Raw genomic sequence first — 23145 nt, 5'->3', positions numbered from 1 at the left:
CTTTCGCTGGGAATATTTAATAAGATCAAAGGAAGCTGGTTGAAACTGCTCATTTGGACTATCGACGGCCCTTGGTTTTACATATATATATATATTTTACAGTAAGTATACTTTGCTGTTGGGGTACCTTTGGCTATTTTTTAAAAGAAAAGTTTCCTCTTATTGGACTTGGTTTCTTAGAGGAGAGTGTGCAGGTTTAGGAGGCAAGTGATTGCTTTAGCCTTCAGAATCTGATCTTTAGAGACTTCATCTTGTTCCTCCTTTAAAACAAAATAGCGCAGAAATAGAGATAGTTCATCTGTGCCAGTGTCAGGGGTAACTGCATGGGCTCCTCGAGAAGGGGCTGGCTGTTTTTCATGCCAGGCTAGTGCATGCTATAGGAAACATGGCAAGGCTGTGATGTTTGCGGCTGCTGCAGAAACCACGGTTCTGTATTGAAAGCAGCCTATACCAGGCATAGACAGATGAGCCAGTAGCACTGTGTAGAATGTACCAAAGGGGATGGCTGAAGACTAAGGAATTCAAGGCATTTGCACAGCAAACAAGCCAGCCTAAATTGCAAAGTGTCTAAGAAAGGAGGCTTGGATTCCCAGGGAATGCTATCTACTACAGGATATACCAGACACCTCTGGATCAATTGAAGTGCAACTTGCAGGTAGGGTAATACTTTCCAATGCTATTTATCAGGCAGACTTTTAAAAAACTGAAGGATTATGAATTTAAAAGTATACCTTTTGTCAGCTAGTATATAGCAAGGAGAAAACAGTATGTTATTTCTCTTGAACGTGGATCGTTTTATTTTTGCAGGCAGAATATATTATTTTTTTAATCGGTGTTAACTAAAGGTTGGGTCTTCTCATACAATACAAAGGCTCTGGCAGTGGGGGCTTTGACATTAGAAATGTCAGTCAAATGTTAGCATATGATAATTGCGTACTGTTATTTAAATTAAAGAATACACATACTTGACAGCCTGAAACACTGTGGCTTTCTGCCCTTTCCCCTTTATAGAGATCTAAGTGATTGTCTTCTCTCAAAATCCTGTTTTGAACATTGAAGATGGATTATCCCAAAATGGATTATTTTCTGGACGTTGAGTCTGCTCACAGACTTTTGGATGTAGAGTCGGCACAGAGGTTCTTCTACAGCCAAGGGGCCCAAGGTAACAAATGGACTAGAGGAGGGGCCCTCACCCACCCCTCACCCCCCACCCCCCCTACCCCCCCACCCCGGCTGCTTTGCTATAAACAGTGTGGCATCTGCTCCAACAGCTCAAGCTCTGTCTTGAAAGTTCATTAACTAACATTCCCGACTTGGTAACATTTACCAAAGTGCTGCCAGAATTTCAGAACTGACTAAAGAAATCTGTAATCCTGGAGGTGTAAACAAGTGTTGGGTGCGCATATCTCTGAAAGTTTTGTTAGAAAATGATTCCTAGACCCTTGAGTCCGGAGCTTATGCCTAAGAGGACTGAGGAATGCTCTCCCACCTGGAAACTTTTAGACAGGCAGCTATTACACTTGGGGCACCCTGACCTAGCTGAGTGCCATCTGGCTGGATTATGGGCTTCTGAGATAAGTGGGCCACTTGTGTAGCTGCCTTAGCTGGTCTCAATGATCTCAGTTGCTTTCTAAAGAATCCTCAGTGCACATTCGAGGGCTTCCACCCACTTCTGTGAAACGAGGCAGAGTGTGTGCTTCCATTACCTAGTTCGAGGTCATTGATTAGGCTCTAGCTTGCTTGCTCTTCTGTCCAGGTTCCATTTAGAACATTTGCCATTGTTAAGGTAGCCAACGAATTCGAATGGTTTTGCCCAATTGCTGGGTAGGAGATTTTTTTCTTTTTTCTTTTTTGTTTCAATCACAATTTGTCTTTTTTCATGAAATTTTTAAGTTGTCCAGTCAAATGACCTTGATTATGGCTGTAACCCAGAGCACACACTGAAAAAGGGGACACCGGTTCTGTTTAAATAGGAAAGCAGTTGAATTCTGGGAAGTCACGATGCAGAGCCATGACAGATATGCTGCGTTAGAATTCTGGCATCTTTCATTTTGGGCATGACAGGAAGCTTATCCTGGCCACTGATAATGACAACATTCTCTCCCCCCCACCCCATTTCCCCCTCAAGAATTCTTATGAACTGTTTGTGTGTCGCTTGTGTCTCTGGGTAGCCTTGAGAGCTTTCAAGCCTCCTGCTTCCAGTTTTCTGGGTATGAGCCTATGCTGGGGCTGGGGATTATCTGCAGGATTTGTTTGGGTCAGCAGGCTCAACAGCATAGTTTGATTTTGGCAAAAGGGATACCATGGCTAATTCCCAGCCTGTAAGAGGAGAGAGGCAGCATTGCTGCTCTCTGTCACTTCCGGGGATCTAAGAAGGTTCCCAGGAAGAAGAGATAGAGGCTAGTTAACCCCTCCAGCTTGTTCTGTGTCTACAAGTAGCAAGGTGGCTAAAATTAGATATGGAGCTGGAAGAGAGGGAAGAAGAGAGGCTTCCACCCCATCACAGCATCTGACTTTATACACGGCCACTTCTGCCCCAATGCTTTCCATTCTGAGTCTTACTCCTTGACAGGCTCATCCAGCTATGCTGCAGATCAAGAAAGAAAGCAGTAGTTAACCATGGAGGGTAAAGATGCCTATTCACTTTGTCTTGAAGATGATGGACTCTTGGCTTTTATGGGAGGAATGCGGGCAGGGTGTGTGGGAGGCTTGAAGATTACAAGGCAGCCTGGTAGCTGTAGCAGATGGAGCTGGGGGTGGAGTGGTCAGAATTGTCACCAGCAGTGACGGTGGTGTAGACTCCAGAGCTGGAATAACTAGGAAACACATGGGAGGTGGCAGCATACGCTATGGGATCACGTGTGCCTGCGGGTGAGGAGGATGCTGTTTTCCATTCCAGGAATCCTAGATTGGCGGGGTTCAGTGGGCTCCCTAAACATTAGAGAGACCAGGGTCCTCAAATCAGACATCTAGATGTTTTCGAGGTTTCAGAGTTTGCAGCTGAACAGGAGTGACAGAGCCAGCACACCTCTCTAGGGACCCAAATTAAAAGTCAATTCATACAGTCCTTTACAAAATAATAACAGTGACAGATTTCTAAGTTGTTAAGCGCATTAATGAGTCGAGGTCTTTAAAGCGCTTAAAGCAACATCTGTAGCATAAGACACTGTACATCATCGAATCAATAACATAATAATCAATAAAATAGATAGCCCATGTTAAAGGTCCTCCCTTCTCTGAGGCAGCCAAGGCTTTACAAATAAGAAATCTTAACTTAGGGGGACTCAACCTCCTGTTTCTGATGAAAACACACACACACACACACATACACACACATACACACACACACACACACACACACACACACACACACAGAGGAGTGTTCAGTAAACTAAAATCACTAAGATTTTATGTCTTATCGCAGGAAAACCCTAGCACACGACAAACTTCAACAATAGTAAAAGTATGCAGTAGTGCATCCCCCACACCAGCAACTTTATCTTAAACATGGTCCCCAAGTCCCCCAACACTCAGGCCATCACTACAGGGACTCCTCAGGACCACTACCTCCACTATAACTCATAGCTTCTCTCTACAGTTCATGGGCTCCTCTGCAGTCACTTCTGCTCACTTTGCATAGATGCTCAGTCTTTCCAAGCCTTACAAAGACTTCCAGGTGGACAGTGACTGGGGAAAGGCTCTACCTCATAGCCTGCAACCTTCTCTTTCCATGGCAAACACTCATGTCTCCAGTACATGACTGAGCCTATGTGGAATTCATGTCAAGGCTCTGAGTACCAGGAAGCAGACTGGTGTGTGATGGCTGCTTCTTATGAAAGCCATGTGGGGCAAAGAGGGTTAATCTCACTCCAGGCAGCTCTTAACTCAGACAGACTATCCCAGAGCAGTGTAAGGGAGGATGTTCTAAAAACCTAGATGTGGTAGCCTCTTCTTAAAAGGTCTAACCGGAAGTCTCATACAGAGCTCATAGTCTAAAGCTTGGATTATCCGAGACCTGATTGTCTAGGCTGTTTATGCTCTTTGTTATTCTTTCAGGTGGCTATTTCTATAGACTAAACACATGTTCTCAGAGATCTAAATCCTTCAAGGAGGAAAGAAAGTAAATCACTGAGGGTTCCCCTTCTTTTCCTGTGTGATTTACTCTTTATTTTATGTACTATTTACAAAATTCTAAAATACACCTTCAAAATTAATTATAGACTACATGTCTATCCAAAGCAAGAGTTTTAGAAGTATGTTTTTGACTGACTCATAGGTATTTTTGCTTATTATTTTCTTGGAAAATGAAAATATCCTGTTCTAAAATAGAGTAGGATAGTCTAGTTAGTTAACACAAGAGGAGTCGGGAAAGATGTGAGCTCCTACAGTGAGCGCAAAAAGAGGTCCCAACTTTTCCAAGTCCCTTTGGAAATCCCCGAGACTGTCAAGTGTGTGTCCTGTTCTGCTAATGGAAAACCTTAATTTCTCCAATCTCCATTTCTTGTTGGTTTGAGTGTGAAATGGGGAAGATCGGATGACTGGGAATTTGACTATCAAAATAGAGATGTGTTCTGGAGAACGGGGTGGGGGTGGTGAAGCCCACAGGCCTCCTGTTTGACTCCTGTTGACAGATGATGCTCTCCTACTTAGTTTGGGAGTTGTTCACCCCAGAATATCCTGGTGACACAGAAGGAATTCTGTAAAGGCCACCTGTAATTCAAAAGGAAGATTGTAGAAACTGGAGATGCATGTGACTTCCAAGGTCAGCTAGGTCTCCACAGGACATGTTCAAGTTCACCCTTAATGAGGGTCTGACAATAATAGTCCCACCCTCAATGCCAGGCTCTGTGATTTTTACAGTGCCCAACTGCACTGAGGGGGACATCATTAAAATTTTAACAAAATAAGTATTGTGAGATTTTTCTGGCTGAAATGGACACCTGGGCTTCTCTCAACACCCCCAACTAAGTGAAACAGGATCTGAGTGACAAGGTCTTCAGAACCCCAGATTCCAACAGGCGTCTAGGCCAATCCTATGAAGAAGGGTTTGCCACTTTTCTACATGATAGTGGTAAAGTTGTTTTTTTTTTTTAAGCATTGTATCTAGTGTAGAATACAAACATCCCAAAGTTCACAAGATTCCCCCATGACTGAAGACCCACTGCAGTCCAATGGAATCATAGTTTTTAAGGGGCAATACCACAAGGAGAATCCTTTTCTTTGCTTCCAATGGGCGGGCATTCAGAGAAGACATCTGAGGACTGACCACTTTATTATATCCTGTAGCTATGTTTATTTTTATTTGGAGGTAAGGGGTGAGTTCTGGGGATTGAACCCAGGGCAGATACTTTACCATTAAGCTATATATAACCGGTTCTTTTGTGACTGTTTCTACCTGAATATTTTTCTTAGCCACACCTAGGTTGGTAAGTATTATAAACTATCATACATTATAAATATTTCATATAGATAACACATGTCTTACACACTCTAGGCAAGCACTCTACCACTGAGCCACACACTCAGCCCCCAAAGTTGTCCCTTAATTAACTGAGTTCAAATGATCCAAAGTGTCAAATAGACATCAGGAAAGGACCGTACATGGATCAGAAACTGGACTTTATATATTCATTGCATGTGTTCCTCTCCAATGAAACTTTGGAAATTGGGGATTGCAGTACTATGTGCATGCTGCAGATTAGAACATTTAAGACCTGGGGCTGGGGAGGTAACTGATTTGGAAATGTGCTTGCCACACATATGTGTATGTGAGGCAATGGATCTCCTATAACCCTAGTGCTGGGGAAAGCAGAGATTCTGAGACTTTGTTGCACAGACAACCTCACTCACCTAATTACTGAGTTCCAGGACCTAGTGAGACACTGGGTTTCCAAAAATGTTAATCGAAATGGTGCCTAAGAAATAGCAACCAAGTCTGACAGCCAACATCCTCAATGGTATGCTTATATGTGAACACACACACACACACACAGAGAGAGAGAGAGAGAGAGAGAGAGAGAGAGAGAGAGAGAGAGAGAGAGTTTAAAATTGATGCATGGATAAATCTTGAAACAGACCATCCATTTGCCATTTGAATATCTGCAAAGCTAGGATCTGATTCAAGTATGCATGACTCCAATGTCACGCTATTTTAAATTTCTCAGTGTTCCTTGCTGGAAAGAGATGTCTTTTCAGCTGGCCAGATTGATTAAATCAAGAAAGGATGTGAACAGGAGTATTGCTCAGGACCACATCACTCTTCCCAAGATGAAGAAGATGAGGGATTTCATCACATGCCCTATCACACAGCTTCTAGCAGGAGGCAAGAGAATCCGTCACTTACATCACTCAAGCTCTTTCCTCTATACTGGAGCTCCATCTTTTACATAAAAGCTATCAGTGTCACTGGACATTGAAATTACCTTAAACACGTTAAAGGGCAGTCCGTTGACTAAAGCCACCAGGCAGTCACATTTATAGCTCCTGATGACAATCCCCCCTCCTTTATCACTTTGCATAACTCATGACATTTGAAGCCACTGGTGCTCCTCATAACATACCTTTTCTCTTGTCTGCATTGTCTTGTTCAACAAAGGGAAATGCCAGTTTTGACAATTGATGAATGCCACAGTGAGCTTCTCAGAATCTCTTCAAGTTGTTTTAGGAATAAAGAAACATTCACTGAAACCTTTCTGTCAACCCTTAACAGCTCCCTCATCTCCACCTTTTGTTATGCGCTCCCCTCCCCACAAGAAATCCATTAGAACATTGACCTTTGAATCTTTAGCTTTCAGTTGAATGTTCTCCAACTATCCTAACCTTTACACCTCTGGGATTTCTTAGTATGGTCCCAGGAGACAAACAACATTTGGTATTACTCAATTAGTTGCAAGTCATTAGTAACGATTAATTAACAATAGCATCCTTTCTTTTCCTGTGCTTAAGACAAGACCTGGCTAGCATCAACACCACCTCCCAACACATTTTGCCTGATGTTTCCAGATATTTCTTCTATGCCTACATGATAGCCTCTGTCATAGTTCCATTTCATTTTTATCCCACTTGAAATCCCTCCACTCACTTGATATAGGAACTCAAGAAAATGGCAGCCTCTCTAAGCCTCAGGTTCTTCCTAGAAATAATTGGCTACCTCCAGATCCAAGGGAGCTCGAAGGGTTAAATGAGGAGAGAGAAAGAGATAGAAAGAGAGAGAGAGAGAGAGAGAGACAGAGAGAGGGGGGCAGACAGACAGACAGACACAGACAGACAGGCACAGACACAGACAGAGACAGAGAGAGACAGTGTTCTTTTCAATTAGTCACTAATAATCTTTTATTATTGAAATGCCTTCCATCTATGTGTGTGTTTGTCAATTAGTTCTAATACTGATGTTAGTTACTTAAATGCCTTCCATCTACTTCAGGTATAGTGATCTAATTAAATACCATTTTCTAGGTGGGCAGTATCATCCTTGGCATAAAGGAGAGCTTTATGATTTATTAAATGCTTCTACTGACCGGGTAGACCAAGAATCCTTCAGTCTACATTTTCAAGGAGCAACTTCAGATTCAGAAAAAAAAAGACTTAAGACTTCAGATATGGAAAACACTGCTCCCCAACCCCAATTCCTTTAAAACCTTAAAATCTTTCATTGAAAGTGGCACTTAAGACTGAAGAGACCAAAAAAACTGATAGAAAGAATTAAGATGTGGGAAATGAAAGAAAGTCATCAATGCAGATGTGCCTGTTATGAAACAAAGGAAAGCCATTAAAAACTCAAAAGAGAAAGGAAAATATTGCAGGAAAAGTTTAGGTATGTTATCAAACAATTATAGACTTTGAAGTTTAATTTCCAGAGGCAATGAGGATTTTAATGGATAATTGTCAATGATGACTGAGTTTTTCTTCTGTTTGAAAATAGTTATGAAAGTGATGAACCTTGTGATAACTTACCTGAGACCAATTCCAAGAATGGTCTGAATATTCAGAAGTTGAGTTCTGAGCTCTACCTAACTGAGATCCTGTTTCCTTCCATCTTTAAACCCCTACCACGCAGTCCAGGCCTCACTCACACATTTGACCCTCAACACAGCCACCACTCACACTCTTCTTTCCAACCAAGCACCAGAGAGGAAGCTGTGAAGACCCATTAAAGTCACTCATTGGAAATAGACTGTGAGAACGGCTCACAGGCCTCCTGCCATGTAGTAAGAGTCTTGGTCCTTCAGCTAGCAGAATGTTGCTCACTCTCTCCATCCCTGTCTCCTGAGACCTCAGGTGTGATTCATCTCCAGAAAGGCTAGGGCACAAGCGATGACCACAAGTCAATCCGGTGCCCATTTAAGGAAAGGCTGCCAAGTGGATTATAATCTTCTACATCCCAGCACCACCTTTCTGTCTGCCCCTTCCAGTCCTGCTAGGGTCCCAGCACAGCAATAGCAGCCATGCCTCTGGTCCCCCCACAAAGTGGCTCCTAGCTAGGTCTTACTTGGTTCATTACCCAGGTAACTTACACACTAACTTCTAGATCGTGTTTCAGAAAAAGATTTCATATGGAAACTTGACAAAATCCTTTCTGGTCTCATTTTTTGTGGTTGGTGATCAGGTTATCGCCCTCAACAAATCCCTGTTGAGGAGGCTGGGAATCTGTTCTTTGTAACTCTAGCAAGGAAGTTGCAAGCTGTGCTTCACTCAGAGATGACAAAGCAGCAACCAAACCTCCAGGTCTCCCACACGGTCCATTTTAGACCTCTAATTGCTCTCACGCAGGCTCTCCAAACCTGTGTTTAATACGGAGAACACTATGTGTGAAGGAGAGAATGAAAGCGGGGAAAGAGGGAAAACATCATAGAAACATCCTGTCCTCCTGTCCCGTGGATCAGAGGGCGGTGAGGTCCAGCTCCAGCTTCCGAGCATGCCCTTGGAACAGGCTCACAAAGGAGCTCCTGTGGAGGTCCCTGGTATTTGAAGTGTCTTGCACCTAGGAACCATCTGCTTTAACACATATTGGGTGTCCAGGTTTCTTCCAGCAGAGCAGAGAGTGAGAGGAAGGGAGAACCTGAAATAATGAGACATAGGAGAGGGGGGAAATGACATGAAAATACAGGGAAACTCTTCCAATCAATTAATAACTCCCACTCTCACATGCCGCCTTTGAAAGAGCAGATTTCAAAATGCAGCCCACATTCAGCCAGCATCAGCCATGACCCAATTAGCATAAACAATTCACAGGTGCTAGGGATGAAGTCTCACTCTTCGTTTGCCCAAACAAATCTGTTTGTCAAAAAAAAAAAAAAAAAAAGGTTTTGTTTTTGATTTTTGTAAAGAATGCAAGAAAGAAAACCTCCAGTGCCACCCTCTGTGCCTGTACAACAGAGACAAGCACAGTCCAGCACAGCAAAGTGAGCTCATAGTCCAGTACCTTGCTCAATGTGTTTAATGATTTCCCAGAGAGCCATTGATACACATAGGAGTGAAACTCCTGAATGGACACTGATATGTTAAAGCAGAACTTTGAAGCGCTGTGTCTGAAAAGAGAGGCGATCCTCAAGATCTGTTAGTTTCTCTTTCAGAATTGCAAAACCAGGATAATATCAAAACCTTTGGCAAAAGGCCAAGAGAAAAAAAAAGGCATAGAGCCAATTAACTGTTTAAGATTTTGTAACTATTTACTTTTAATATTTATTTTCTGTCCTTTTTCTAAGCACTGTTACCATTACAATGATGGCACATAAAACTTGATGGTGGGAATCAAATAGCCTCCAATATTGACTACAAGCTAATCACTGTGTTTTAGATTTTTATCATTACCCTCCAGTGGTCCTAAGTTCTAATAGTGATGTCTGCTTCCTAGCTTGTGGAGCTAGGCCAAGAGTTTAGTCTCTTTCACTTCCCTTCTGCATTTCCAATGCGGAGTGATAATCAAGTCAAGAGTTCTTAATCCAAAGGGCAGATTTGAGGACTAAATGAAACAAAATGGCCTTTCATAAACTGCCTCACAACATACAATTTCCAGAAAAGGGCGTGGTCTTCCTTAATATGGTAAAGTATTTACTTTTTTTTTTAAATTTTTAAAATAGTAATATTTTATCAAAACGGAATAAAATATAGCTAGCACAGCATTTTTTTAATGGACTATGGCTGAGAACAAGCAATACGAGGAGCTAAGTAGAGAGATTAAAAGAAATGAATTAAGATCATTTACTAACTGACATTAGATAATAGTGCAGATAGCACCTAGGCATGCTATCCCCCAAAAGGCATCGGGATACACAGTTTCTAAGTAGCTAACAAATAAATGTAGAACACTAAGCAAAATGTTAAGCACCTAATAATCAGATAACTAGTGGTTGCTCTGATGTAAATTCCCCTTTAATTTTATCATCCCTCAAAAGAAAGGGGCAGGACTCCATCTTTCCAGGGAGATAACCTGCCATCCATCTCTTTTTGAATGCTGTTGATTGCTGATTTAAATTTCTAAGCACTTTGGAAATGTGAGGCACTCTTAAAATATGAAAATACTAGTGAAGGAGCTGGGATAGTGGCTCAGTAGTTACAGAGGACCTGCATTTAGTTCCAAAAATCTACAAGGAGTCTCATAAATGTAGCATCTCACAATTTTCCATAACTCCTATTGCAGGGGGGTCAGATACCCTCTTCTGATTTATGTAGGCACCAGACAGGCACACAGTGCATTTACATACATGCAAGTGAAACACACACACACACACAGACACACACACACACAAATAAAAATAAGCCTGTAGAATTGATGTTGAAACAATCTTACTAACAGATTCCAAAAGCTTCCTCTTTATAGCTTTACTTTTGGGTAATATTAGCCACCTTGTCTATTTCTTAAGACTTCCTAGCATCACAGAGATAATGCATTTCCAAGTTGTTATTTCAAGATAAGGTGACAAGTAACTTTCCTTTCAGTAGGATTTAGTGAGGACAATGAAGCATCTTCTGGGCAGTCTGAAGTGATGTGATAAGACATGGCTTCTGAAGAGAGTGATCCATTAAAGCCCTCTGTTTGCTGCAAGGGGCATAGATGAGACACAGGTGCAGAATTACAAAAGAAGAGTCTAGATCAGTAGGCAAAAGCCAACATGGTCAAGGCTTTGTTTGCTGAACTAAGAAGTTCCAAAGCAGATGTTGAGTCCACTAAAGAATACAGCACTGTGGGGACCCATGCTTAAATGTATTTTTATGAAGGGCACAGATATGAGGGCTGATAAGGGAGAAAAAGACTAAAACTGTGAGAACCTCCAGCTCATGCAGAAATGCAAACATAATTGGACAGTGAACAAACTGGGAGAATTCAGAAGAGGATCTGGACTCATTATGAAGATTCTTTGTATGTGTGTGACAGTCAGACAGCTGGATGCCGAGGAGCAGTACGTCAAAAGGTCCTGGGATGTTATCTTTGTGTATTAGAAGTTTTCCGTTGAGAGAAAGATTATAAGATGAGAATCAAGAAGGAAGAAATTAATTTATAATGTATTGAATTAAGAGAATGTTTTGAATCTAGAATCCATGTAATCACCAATATGAAATAAGATCTATGGACCGAAGTCTTGGTGTTGAGACCTCAGAGAACAATCCAAAATATTCGGTGTGGCACAATAATTCTTGAAAACTATTTATTCACACCTTTTATTGGTGTTTTTGAGTTGTATTTCTTCTGAGCCTTAATCCTTCCTTTTATATTATTTAGAGGAGATTGTCAGGGAACATTCTAAATTACACTTTGGAATATAAACATGATATTTTCTCTTTTAGCACTAATACTGAGAATTAATAGCCCATTTTAAACATGTACATGAAGCAAATGTTTGCAGTTGCCAAGACAGTTTCAAATTCTGGATTAGGTTTTCATCAGAAGCAAAGTTATAAGTTATCACCAAGAAGAGTATATAAGAAACAAATCTTAAAAAAATAACAAAACAACTCGTTCACTGTAGAAGAATTATAGCTTGTCACAGGACACTGCTGAAGAGGTGAAATAAGAGGTTTTGCTACAGCTGTCAGAAATAGGGTTTACTTTTCTTTTGGACCAATGTAGATCAAAGTCTTCTGCTTAGTTGACTAAACCCAGTCTGTTGACTAAGTAGGTCTGAGAAGATGGTACTTACCTTAGCCCAATTTTATCTTTATCTTTGAAAAGCCAGACCACACTGCAAACACCCTACAGAGCTGATTTCCACATTGAACCCATAACCCAAGTTCACTCAACAGCCTAAAGTTGCAAAGAAAAATAGAGGAAAGGGGAGGCCTCACTCTGTGTCTGGGCCTTTTTATTGTCTCATTGGATTCACAAAAGGAAATTTTGTAGATTGTATTTTCATCCAGCCCATTTTATGCATGTTTCTAGTGATCAAGTAATTTTTTGAGGCCCCACAGTTACGCACATGAAGCCATAATTAAAACCTTGACCCTTGTGATCCTCTTCATCCCATCTTCTAGGTCAGTGTTCTTTGGTTGAGCAAATTTACCAGCATACACACTGTGAGCAGACAAATAAAATATAGAGTGCTCACATATTTCATGTTCAGAGGCAGAATGTCTCCAGAGCTGAATGGTAAGAATGTGGCACCACAGTCATTCTGTGTAGTTATCCTGTAGGAGAAGCTCCCTGGAGGAACATTTACTCTTTCTTTCTTGGGAAACTATTATGGTGGGAGGGAAGGCCTCCATTGTAGCTTGAATTAGGCAGTATATGATTTACCTATGAGGAAACTTGCCTAGGTTCCCATGGGAATTTCTCACAACACTCATAACTCACTTTTTTTTCTCCTCGGTACCAATACAATTCATAATAGTTATAGAAAAAATTAGAAAATGCAGACCATAAAATCAAACCAAACTGAACTGAGCATTCCCCATCACCTACAATAGGTGATCCTACACCCCAGAGCGTATGCTTACAGCCCTACGGTGCACATGAGTGCAGTGTGGTAGGTGCTCTTAATCTAAAGCAAGACCAACGGATTATTTTTAATCTCTATTTTAATTTTAAAATTAATAAAAATTTATGTAAACTAAGGACTGTTGATGCTCTTCATGGATTAATAATCAGACACAGTTTGAAGGAAGAGAGATAGGTCCATTGTGTTTTGGTTTGGCCCCAAAGGTAACTTTGCCAGCTGGACTGTATCCCTGAATCAGTTCTTCTGTTATTTACTAGACAGAGTGTCTGACTAATGCCCTGTGATCTGATTACCATCAGCAGCCCATCTGTAGACACAACAGAATACAAATAAAACATCCACCTAATCTATCTGTACTGGCTGGTTTTGTGTGTCAACTTAACACAGGCTGGAGTTATCACAGAGAAAGGAGCTTCAGTTGGGGAAGTGCCTCCATGAGATCCAGCTGTGGGGCATTTTCTCAATTAGTGATCAAGGGGGAGAGGGCCCCTTGTGGGTGGTACTACCTCTGGGCTGGTATTCCTGGGTTCTATAAGAGAGAAGGCTGAGCAAGCCAGGGGAAGCAAGCCAGTAAGGAACTCCATGGCCTCTGCATTAGCTCCTGCTTCCTGGCCTGCTTGAGTTCTAGTCCTGACTTCCTTTTGTGATGAACAGCAACACAGAAGTATAAGCTGAATAAACCCTTTCCTTCCCAACTTGCTTCTTGGTCATGATGTTTGTGCAGGAATAGAAACCCTAAGACACTATCCTAGGCAGGTCTTTGCTTCCGACTCGTCCATTAAGGGAAGTCTGTGATCCTCCCTTCCCAACATCAGTGTGCCTTTCTTCTTGTTCAAGATGTACCAACAGCTACCCAGGTCTTTTTGATCTTTTACTCAACAGTGTAGTCTTGGCAATGATTGAACCTTAGAGCCTGAAACTGCTACATTCAACTGGTTCATTTTACAGATGATAAAATCTAAGTCTTAAGGAAGAAATGGAAAAAAAGCATTGCTTATTAATACCTAATACCTAACATACACCAGAAGCTATGCATGCACGTTTCACTGAAAACAAGAAATTTGTCACTGGTTAAAGTTTATTGCCCCAATTTATATGAAATTAAAGCTGAGAAGAATATATATATATATATATATATATATATATATATATATATATATACACATATGTATTATATATATATATATATATATAATCAACTATAATGCCAGGATTCAAACATACATCTTCCTAGCTTTGTAGTTTCTACATTTCCAGGGACTAGATGGTTGGGGGTAAGATGAGTATTTAACTAGATAACTTAGTGGGATGTGGCAGAGGAGTTAGATAAAACCCAGGATCCCAGTGCCAAGGCTGATTGTCCTAGTCAGCTTCTTGTTGCTGTGATGAACATTACAACCAAAAGCAAGTCGAGGAAGGACAGGTGTATTTGACCTTACATCCTATAGTCCATCATAAAAGGAAGCCAGGACAGGAACTCAAGGCAGGAAGTAAAGCAGAGGCTATGGAAGAGCTCTGCTTATTGGCTTGCTCTTCACGGCTTGCATGGCTTGATTTTTAATACAACCCAGGATTACCTGCCCAAGGGTGGCACCATCTACAGTGGGCCAGAACCTTCCAAATCAACCATTAAAATCTGATCCCCTCTTCCTAAGACTTGCCAACAGGCCTATGTAGGGAAGTCATTTCCTCAGTTGTGGTTTCCTCTACCCAGATGACCCTGGCTTGTGTCAAATAACAAAAAAACTAAGCAGGACATTGCTGTTCCTATCTCTCAATTCTATCATCTTCTTGTAAAGTGACTCAAGTAACTCAAGCAAGCAGCCTTTACTTTGAGGTGACTTCCAAACGAACAAGGCAAGCAGTTTGCTGCACAAGGCTAACGCCAAGTATATGTCACCTTTCTACACAGGGACCATGAGTCAGGGATTAAGACCTTAAATTATGTCATTAATTGCCATCCAAATTTAAAACTAACCATGTAGAAAATACACAATTAAAACAATAAGGCCTACTGTTAGCCGTCCTGGTGAATGTGACCTGGAAAGTGACATATATTTTATCCAGGCAAGATCAACATTTAAATAATAGAAGTAGCTGGGGTTTCTGTCCAATTCAGTTCAATGTGCAAAGCCTAAAACACAGTTTCCTTTCTGCATCCAGCGTGTCTTAGCAGCCAGCCCCCCACCTCTCTGCACAGTATCTACTTTAAGAAACTGGGAGGAAAGGAAGCAGTGAACATTTGCTGTCCGCCCACCATTTGTCAGGCTCCGTGTTAGGTGTTTTACATTTATTACATAATGTTTTATCCTCTCAAGGCCCATCAAAAGAGTTCATTTTATTTATCATTTGCATATAAGGAAACCAAAGCTTGGAGAGTTAATTTTCTTTCCTTCTTTCTTTCTTTCTTTCTTTTTTTTTTTTTAAGTAAATCTGATAGATATCAAGCTTTGGAACTGTGCCAAGGTTTAATTTCACAGCTATAGCCTTGCTTTGGGCTGGCAAGTCATAACAGCTTACATATAGTCAAGGTTTATCAGAAATATTTTTTTTTTTTGCCAAAGACTTAATAAAGATTATGCATTTGAATCCCCATGGAGACTGTAAGGTTTGAGTGCTCTGTAGGTCTCATAGATTCACAGAGATACTGATTTGTATGAAATCATGAAATTAAGAGGGTGGAATTTGGATACAAGTTCAGGAAGGCTGACCTCACATCTGTGTTTTTAAATAGTACTTTGTATTTGCTGAGAAGAATAGAATCTCGCCATCATATTTCTTATATGTTCACGCAAAATGAGAATCATAAAGGGCCATCAGATGGGCAGAGGTAAGCAAAGAGGGCAGAACTGATTTTCTTAGCACTACAGAAGTGTAGGAGTGGGGATAAAAATATTTCAGCCACAGAAATCAGGCAGTCAGACAGGCAAAGATGGGGAAGGGAAGGAAGACCTGCCACCAGAGAGACAAACAGGTTTTATTAATATGTCTCATGCAAATTAACAGTTTCAAATTAGGTACAATTTTTCATAAAATGAAACATAAGTTCTCAGGAAGACGATTGCTGCCAGGCCAGTGTTTGGCGAGTTAACTAATAGGCTTGCATCCCTCTATACACAGGCATCAATCCCAGAGAAGAGAAGATATCCAAGCCTTACATAAGACTCAAAGTCCCTAGTCCCATATAGCTGTAAGAAACAGGGATAATTCAGTGTCCAGAAGGGGACCTGTCTTCTGGAAACCTGCTTTCTATTGCTTGTGACAGCAAGATTTCATGGTCACCTGGTTCTACTCTGATAGACTTTGAGGTGGACAGCACACTCCTAATATTGTACAACAACTAAGACTTAAACGGGGTCTTGTAGAAAGATCATGTATCTAGAAGCTGGGCAGAAAAATTGTAAAATGAAAGCAGCCATCCATTCTCTGTTATGGACCCTCATAAATTTACCAATGATAAAAGGGAACTGGTGTCAGGAGTGTGTCAGAGAGAGAGCTCCTTTAATGACAAGCTGAAGAGTAATAATTAAAAGGCACCAGTAACATTTTTTTGCATATTTGGATTATCAAGAAAAGGATGTTATGGATATATAAAAAAGATGTTCCAGGATTTGCAAACTAAATTTAGAGGTAACAAAAACCCAGCCCAACGACCATTCTTGGTATTATTTTGTTAAACTGATGAAGATGAAGAACTAACTACCGTAGGCTGGGTGATATTGCAATCAAAGGCATCCATTTGTATCCCCGGCACATTGTGTTTTCTACCTGATGGTTTGCCACAGTGACATTGTACTGGGCTCAGTTGTGAGGTCTAGCATGGCTTACATTTCTAAATCTTATCAGATATGCCAAGCGATAAAGTGTGTTTCATTCATGCAGCCCAGATTCCTAATCTGCTTAAATAAAGTACACAGGACTCAATTTTCAACAAAATGTCAAGGGCCTCCAATTAATCTAAAACAAAATACTCTTAATATTAATACTGTTTGTCCACAGACTCGGGGCTTCCCTAACAATGATAATTTCTCATACATTTTTTAAAAGGGTTGGGCCTCCTCTCTATTTAACCTCTGGAAAATTCTCATAAAGAGAAGGGGATGAATATGTCTTTCCTGGACTTATTTGGTTGTCTTTGTTGTTTCCATAAGAGATCTCTAACCTCTTTATCTCCCATCTATCCTTCCATGCAAATGTACATATAGATAATTATTTTAAAACCACAGCTCATTTATCAGTTACAGTAACATTTTAAAATAAACTGCTCTTTGCATTTTAATGTAAGCAGACTGGGAACATCCCTTAATGTCCCCTCTGCTCCAGGACAAAATCCAGACAAAGGCCAGTTCAGCCTAAGGTTATGGTCCAGGACAGCCCAGTCTATGGTCAGAACTCTTGCTTTTTTGATCCTGGAATGTTTATACACCCTTATATTACCATTTATGACATTATCCTTTGTGAACCACATGAATCTTCTCTCCCTTTTAAACAGACCACTCCTAATTCGGTGTTATTCTAATATTCTAATTCTGTCATATTCTTCTGATGAGACTCAAGTTTGCCTTTTCTAGGCTAGAATCCTCCAAAAGTAATATCACATTTTTTCTGTAAGTGCCGTATGTGGAGACACCTAAAACCCAATTGTTCTTCTCCAGAGGTGAACATTTTAATTGCCAGGCAAGATTCTGTCTAGTTACTACCTTGAAAGGAACAAGTGTGGGGGAGAAAACTTTAAAGCCAATAATACCCTCAAGGTCATCAAAATTTCCTCTAGATTTAGCATCTCTGTTATCTCTTTCTGGATTTATTTCCCTTGCTTGGTATTTATTGATATGTATTGTAGTGGTTACAAAATGATATATTTTTTTTAACAACACCTACCTCCATATTAATAAGTGAGCTTGTAGCATCCCCCTGAGAAAAAGGATCTGCAGCTATTTCTTTTCCTTATTCACTTACTCACTCATTTATTTATTTATTTATGCATTTCTTACCAGTTCTCATTCACTTACCATCAGGACCTATGAGTGTCTTCTTTAATGTAGCAGCATCATAGTGGGCATCATCGACCTTTGTTTCCACCTTATCCCAGCTTGGATCAATGACAGCCTCATCAACCAGGCTCCTTATCTCTGTGATTTTTCCCTTTCATTTTAACATTTAATCAAGGCACAACAACTGCTAGCAATTGTTTTATTCCTCCCACACATTCCAATACCAAGAGCAGGGTACTTTAAAAAATATGAAAGGCATCTATCTAAAAACCTACTTTCAATAAGAGAAAAATAGAAAAAAATTAAAAGGTAAGTCCACATAGAAATATAGTGAATTCTTAAATAGATTGATTAAAAAGTACAGTCATACACATGGAACACAGACATACCATTCATACATATAAAATAAATAAATATTAAGAACAAAATAAAAAGTATAGATACCAGAGACAGTTAAGATAATATCCCCAAGTTAAAGGTCAAATAATAAAAAGCATAAAATGTTGGTATAGTATAATATGCACATTCCCAAAATGATCCAAGTCATCTACAGCCACTGAGTTTGTCCATGTGACAGATATGTAATATCCCTAACTCAGCATTCCGTTTCTCCTCTCCATCTGCCAGCTCATATATTCTTTGTGTCCACAATGTTCCCATCTTGAGTGAGAGACGTGAATATAGATGATTATCTGTACTCAAGCATTCATTATTAGTTATATGTGGCATTTTAACTAGTTATGAGTCACTGCATTAACCACTACCCACTGCACAAAGAAGCTTTTCTGACCAGAGTTGAAAGCAACACAAATTTATAGATCTAAACATAAATATTTAGAAGGTAGTTTCACAACAAGATCACCAATCAAAGCCACAGAGTAGATTGTTCCTTGGGTCTATGGTTTTTACAATCATGGACTACTAACTAGTATCAGATATGAAATCCCTTTTATGGAGCAGACCTCACTCATAACTTGTCATAAAGCAGTTGGTTACCTGTATAACCATTATGCCACTATTATGTCAGTGGGACTATCATGTCAGGCAGGTAGGTATTGTAGCATGCAGCTCTGTGTAAGGTAATTGATATATATTTTCCCCATCAGTCTGTCACCTTCTGGCATTACCTAGGTATCCAGCAGGGTGAGAGGTTCCTGGTCAATTGAGGTTGATTTAACCATATCCAGCATGCAAAGTGAATGGTGTCTTCATCAGAAGAGTCTTACCATCTGCTTATGGCAGGAAACCAAGAACAATGCCAAGAGATAATGCTGTTTTGGTTGCCTCATCATAAGTAATTCTGCTTTGGACATGTTCTAGGATAACTTTAGGTTTGCGTCTATTTATATAAACATATTCAAAGTTTTCCAAAGGAATTTGACAAGCATAAAGGTATTTGTAGTATTTCCCTTTCTTCTTTTAACAGCTATAGTATCCACAGTGAGAACCCCAATCTGATTCCTAAAATTGAAGAGCTATCTCTTCAGTCTTCTCTTAATTTTTCCAGAAAGTAATCAATTTTATTGATTTTTTTGAGGAATACATTTTTAATTTATTTAATTTCTTTTGTTTTCCTGTTTTCAAGTGCATTGACTTCTTCTTTTACCTTTATCATTTTCTTCCTTTTTCACTTGGAAATTTTTCCTCTTCTTTCATTTTTTTCTGTATTCATAAGATTAAAAACTTATTTTTGATATGAGACTTTTCCTTTTCTCTAAGTAAGCATTTAGTGTTAAACATTCCCTCATTAGCAGTGTTTCTGTTATACTTCAGATACGTGGTCCATTACATTTTAAATGATGTCTTGAGATGAATAGAAGTCCTTTAATTTCAATGTATTGGTGAGGCTATTTATTCTTTTCTGCTTGTTGCTTCTTATAAAGTTGTTTTAAAACTTTCTTCCAAGTCTAATAAATTATTTTCCAATGAGACAAGTTTTTATCTAGAAATTCTATTATCTTTCACATATTTGTTCATGAGCCATGTGTAATTGGATTTGGTGTCTTGTATGAGGCAGGGATCAAGAGTGGTTCTCTACTCTGTAAATATTCAAATAATGAAGTAATATTTACTTAAAAATGTATCCATGCCTTTCTATATTACAAAGATATCCTCATCCAAATCACAGGACCCTTTGGCTTTCAGAGCTTCCATCACCCTCTCCTCTTATATTATTTTTGTATTCTATGCTTTCATAACTCTTAGGTCTTATATTAGAAATCTACAAGTTCACTCTCATTTGTCAAGACCATGTGAGACCATGCACAATGGTCTCTCTTTGCATTCCCACATGCATTTTAAAATCACTTGTCAAATTTTCTTTTAAAATGCTTAGATTTATTTGGAATTACACTGGATCTCTAGGTCAATTTTCAAAGGTTGATGCCTTAATAATTACTTCTTACATTTATTTTGCTTGCCTTATTTATTTATCCAATACCTCTAATGGAACACTGAAAAGATGTGGTAAGAGTCAACATAGTAGGAAGAGCTTTTTTTTTTAAATCTGTAAATATTTTTGCTCTTAAATTCATGAAAATTATAGCATAGTAGTTCCATTTTATTCAGGTATTCTTAATTTATATCCACGAAACTTCATAGTTTTATGTGGAATTATTGCACATATTTATTTAAAAAAGTATCTCCATAGCTATTTGATAATTTTAATGTCATTATGTGTGGTATTTTTAAATATTTATTTTCAGTCCAATGAGATGGCTCAGTGTGTAAGAGGACTTACTACCAAACCTAACAACTTGAGTTCAATCCCTGGAAACCCACACATGGTGGGAAAAGGGAACCAATTCATACAAATTTTCCTCTAACATCCACAGTAATGTGGTACATGTGCACCTTGGCACAGACATGCTCCACCCCATAAATATAATAAATAAATAAATAAATAAATAAATAAATAAATAAATAAATCTTAATTTAAAATAAAATTTATCTTCTAATTTTATATAGAAAAATGTTTTATACAAACATATCCAGTGATATTGTGAAATGTATTCCTTTCCAACAGCCTATGTACTCTTAAGGATTCTGTGGCTATAGAATTCTAATAGATATGACTAATAAAATGTTTATTCTTGCTTTAAAATTAATTATCTCTTGCATTTATCTTGCTTGCCTTATTTACTTATCCAGGATCTAGTGTAATACTGAATAGATTTTTGAAAAATCTAGATACTTCATCTAATCCTTTAAACTCTAATTCAATAGGTTCAGACTGAGGATACAGAATCAACATTGTTTTGGCAGTAATGATAGTACATACCTGAAATTCCAGCACTTGGTGACTGAGGCAAGAAGATTATGAGTATAATAACATCCTGGGAAAACAATATACCAAAAACAAATAAACAAACAAAGGTCAAATCTCACTTGACTGGTGGAAGGGTGTTCTGGAAGCACACACTTTAGAGGATAAGTTTTTACCGTCCTTAAAACCTTTCACAGTAATAATCTATTACCCTAATTTTGTTTGTATTCCTGTCTCCATTCTCCTCTGTAGAATTACAGATGCACAGAGTATTTATTTTGAGACCCTAGTATATAACTTCTATTTTTGGCTCCAGCTCGTGAAATAATATGAACAAAGGCTCTGAGATTTTAACTGTTTGACAGGCTTTAGAAAAATAAGAAAACATTGTACTCAATTAAATTGTAAATATTGTACATATTTTTTAAAAAGCATTTTTTAATTTTTGTATTGGTAGTTGTTGAGGTCATAACTAGATTCAGTTCTCTGCATGTATACTCTCATATCCACATAAGTTCCTATATAGCCATATGAATGTTTGTCACATGATAGAAATGCTACAGGGAATAGATTCTACAGAATTCCATCCTATGAAATATATATATATATATATATATATATATATATATATATATATATGACTACCATAAATCAAGACTAACAGATAGCATGTTGTTTCCTAAATATAATTACTTATGATTATATAACAAAGGAAAATGTCTCATAAGACTGAAAGACAAAAAGATGCTGACAATTTTTAGTGGAAAAGACCAGAGTAACTTTTCTAGCTTCCTTTCTGTTGCTGTGATAAAGACCATGAGCAAAACCAACTTGGTCACAAAAGTATTTATTTGCCTTTATACGTGCCAAACCACAGCCCACACTCCAAGTTGGGGAAGGAACCTGGAGGCAAGAACTGAAGAAGAGGCCATGGAGGCATGCTACGCACTGGCTTGCTCTGCCTGCGTTGCTTAGCCCGCTTCTTATACAACACAGGACCACATGGCTAGGGGTGCTGCTGCCCAGGGTGGCTTGGGTAGGTCCTCCCAAATCAGTCATTCATCAAGAAAATTTCTTACAGACTTGCCTACAGATCATTCTAATGACCCGGACATTTTCCTAACTGAAATATCCTCTTCCCCAAATGACTCTGGCTTGTGTTAAATTAAACAAAAAGTATAATCTAATCAGGACAATAACCTAGTAGCTACAAATAACTACAGAGTGTTATAACTGAGCTGGGCCTTTGCATGTGAGCTGAGCCTTATACTTTTACAAGATGTGACTGAGATCCCTCCTTCTCCCAGTGTTATTTAGTAAAATAATACTCATCCTAGGATGGGATCCTTTGCCTCCCACTCCAGGATTCTTCTGATTCCAGTCAAATATTTTATGTGAAGAAGTTATGAATATAAAATAGATAAAGACTCTGGAAATACAATTGTAATACTATCACAATGAGTTCTTCATATAGGAAGCGAGGAGATTCAGGAAAAGAGACTGACTCTGTAAAAAGCTAGTTAGAGATAAAAAATGAATGCAAGAAGGAACTTGGAAAGAATAAAATAACAGTCAAAAGACAAAGAAGGAGCATATTAGGAAAGGCAAGAAACAGAAGATAACAATCATAAGTAAAATATAATAACTGAATTCAACAGTGCATCAAGGTATAGTATTTTATTACCATTTTTATAAAAAGTCTATCTATTTAAAAGTACTTGAACAACAAAATAGTCTGAAGTAGACTTATATATGAAAATGTATGTGTGTGATAGCAATACTTGTAATCCCAGCATGTAAGACAAATGCAGGAGAACTATTGAAAATTTAAGGCCAGCCTGTATACATAAATCAAGTTCCAACCAACTAGGGCTATATGCCCCAACCTTGCATAATAATAATAACAATAATAATAATATGATGATGATGATGATGTTCACATCTATGAAGAAAG

The 23145-nt window shown here is 39.0% G+C and overlaps 1 protein-coding gene across 1 annotated transcript in view; it reads left to right on the top strand.

Annotated features, from left to right (window-relative positions):
- Window positions 1–1059: 1059 nt before the first annotated feature.
- The window catches only part of LOC127665223 (phosphatase and actin regulator 1-like), a 172165-nt gene continuing 150079 nt past the window's right edge, over window positions 1060–23145 (top strand). Inside the window, exon 1 of the mRNA XM_052157648.1 lies at window positions 1060–1162. Coding sequence (XP_052013608.1) covers window positions 1060–1162 — 103 coding nt within the window. The remainder of the gene's footprint in view (window positions 1163–23145) is intronic.

The sequence above is a fragment of the Apodemus sylvaticus genome, chromosome 14 (genome assembly GCF_947179515.1).
Source record: "Apodemus sylvaticus chromosome 14, mApoSyl1.1, whole genome shotgun sequence".
Taxonomy (NCBI): domain Eukaryota; kingdom Metazoa; phylum Chordata; class Mammalia; order Rodentia; family Muridae; genus Apodemus; species Apodemus sylvaticus.
This window is presented reverse-complemented; position numbering and strand designations above follow the sequence as displayed.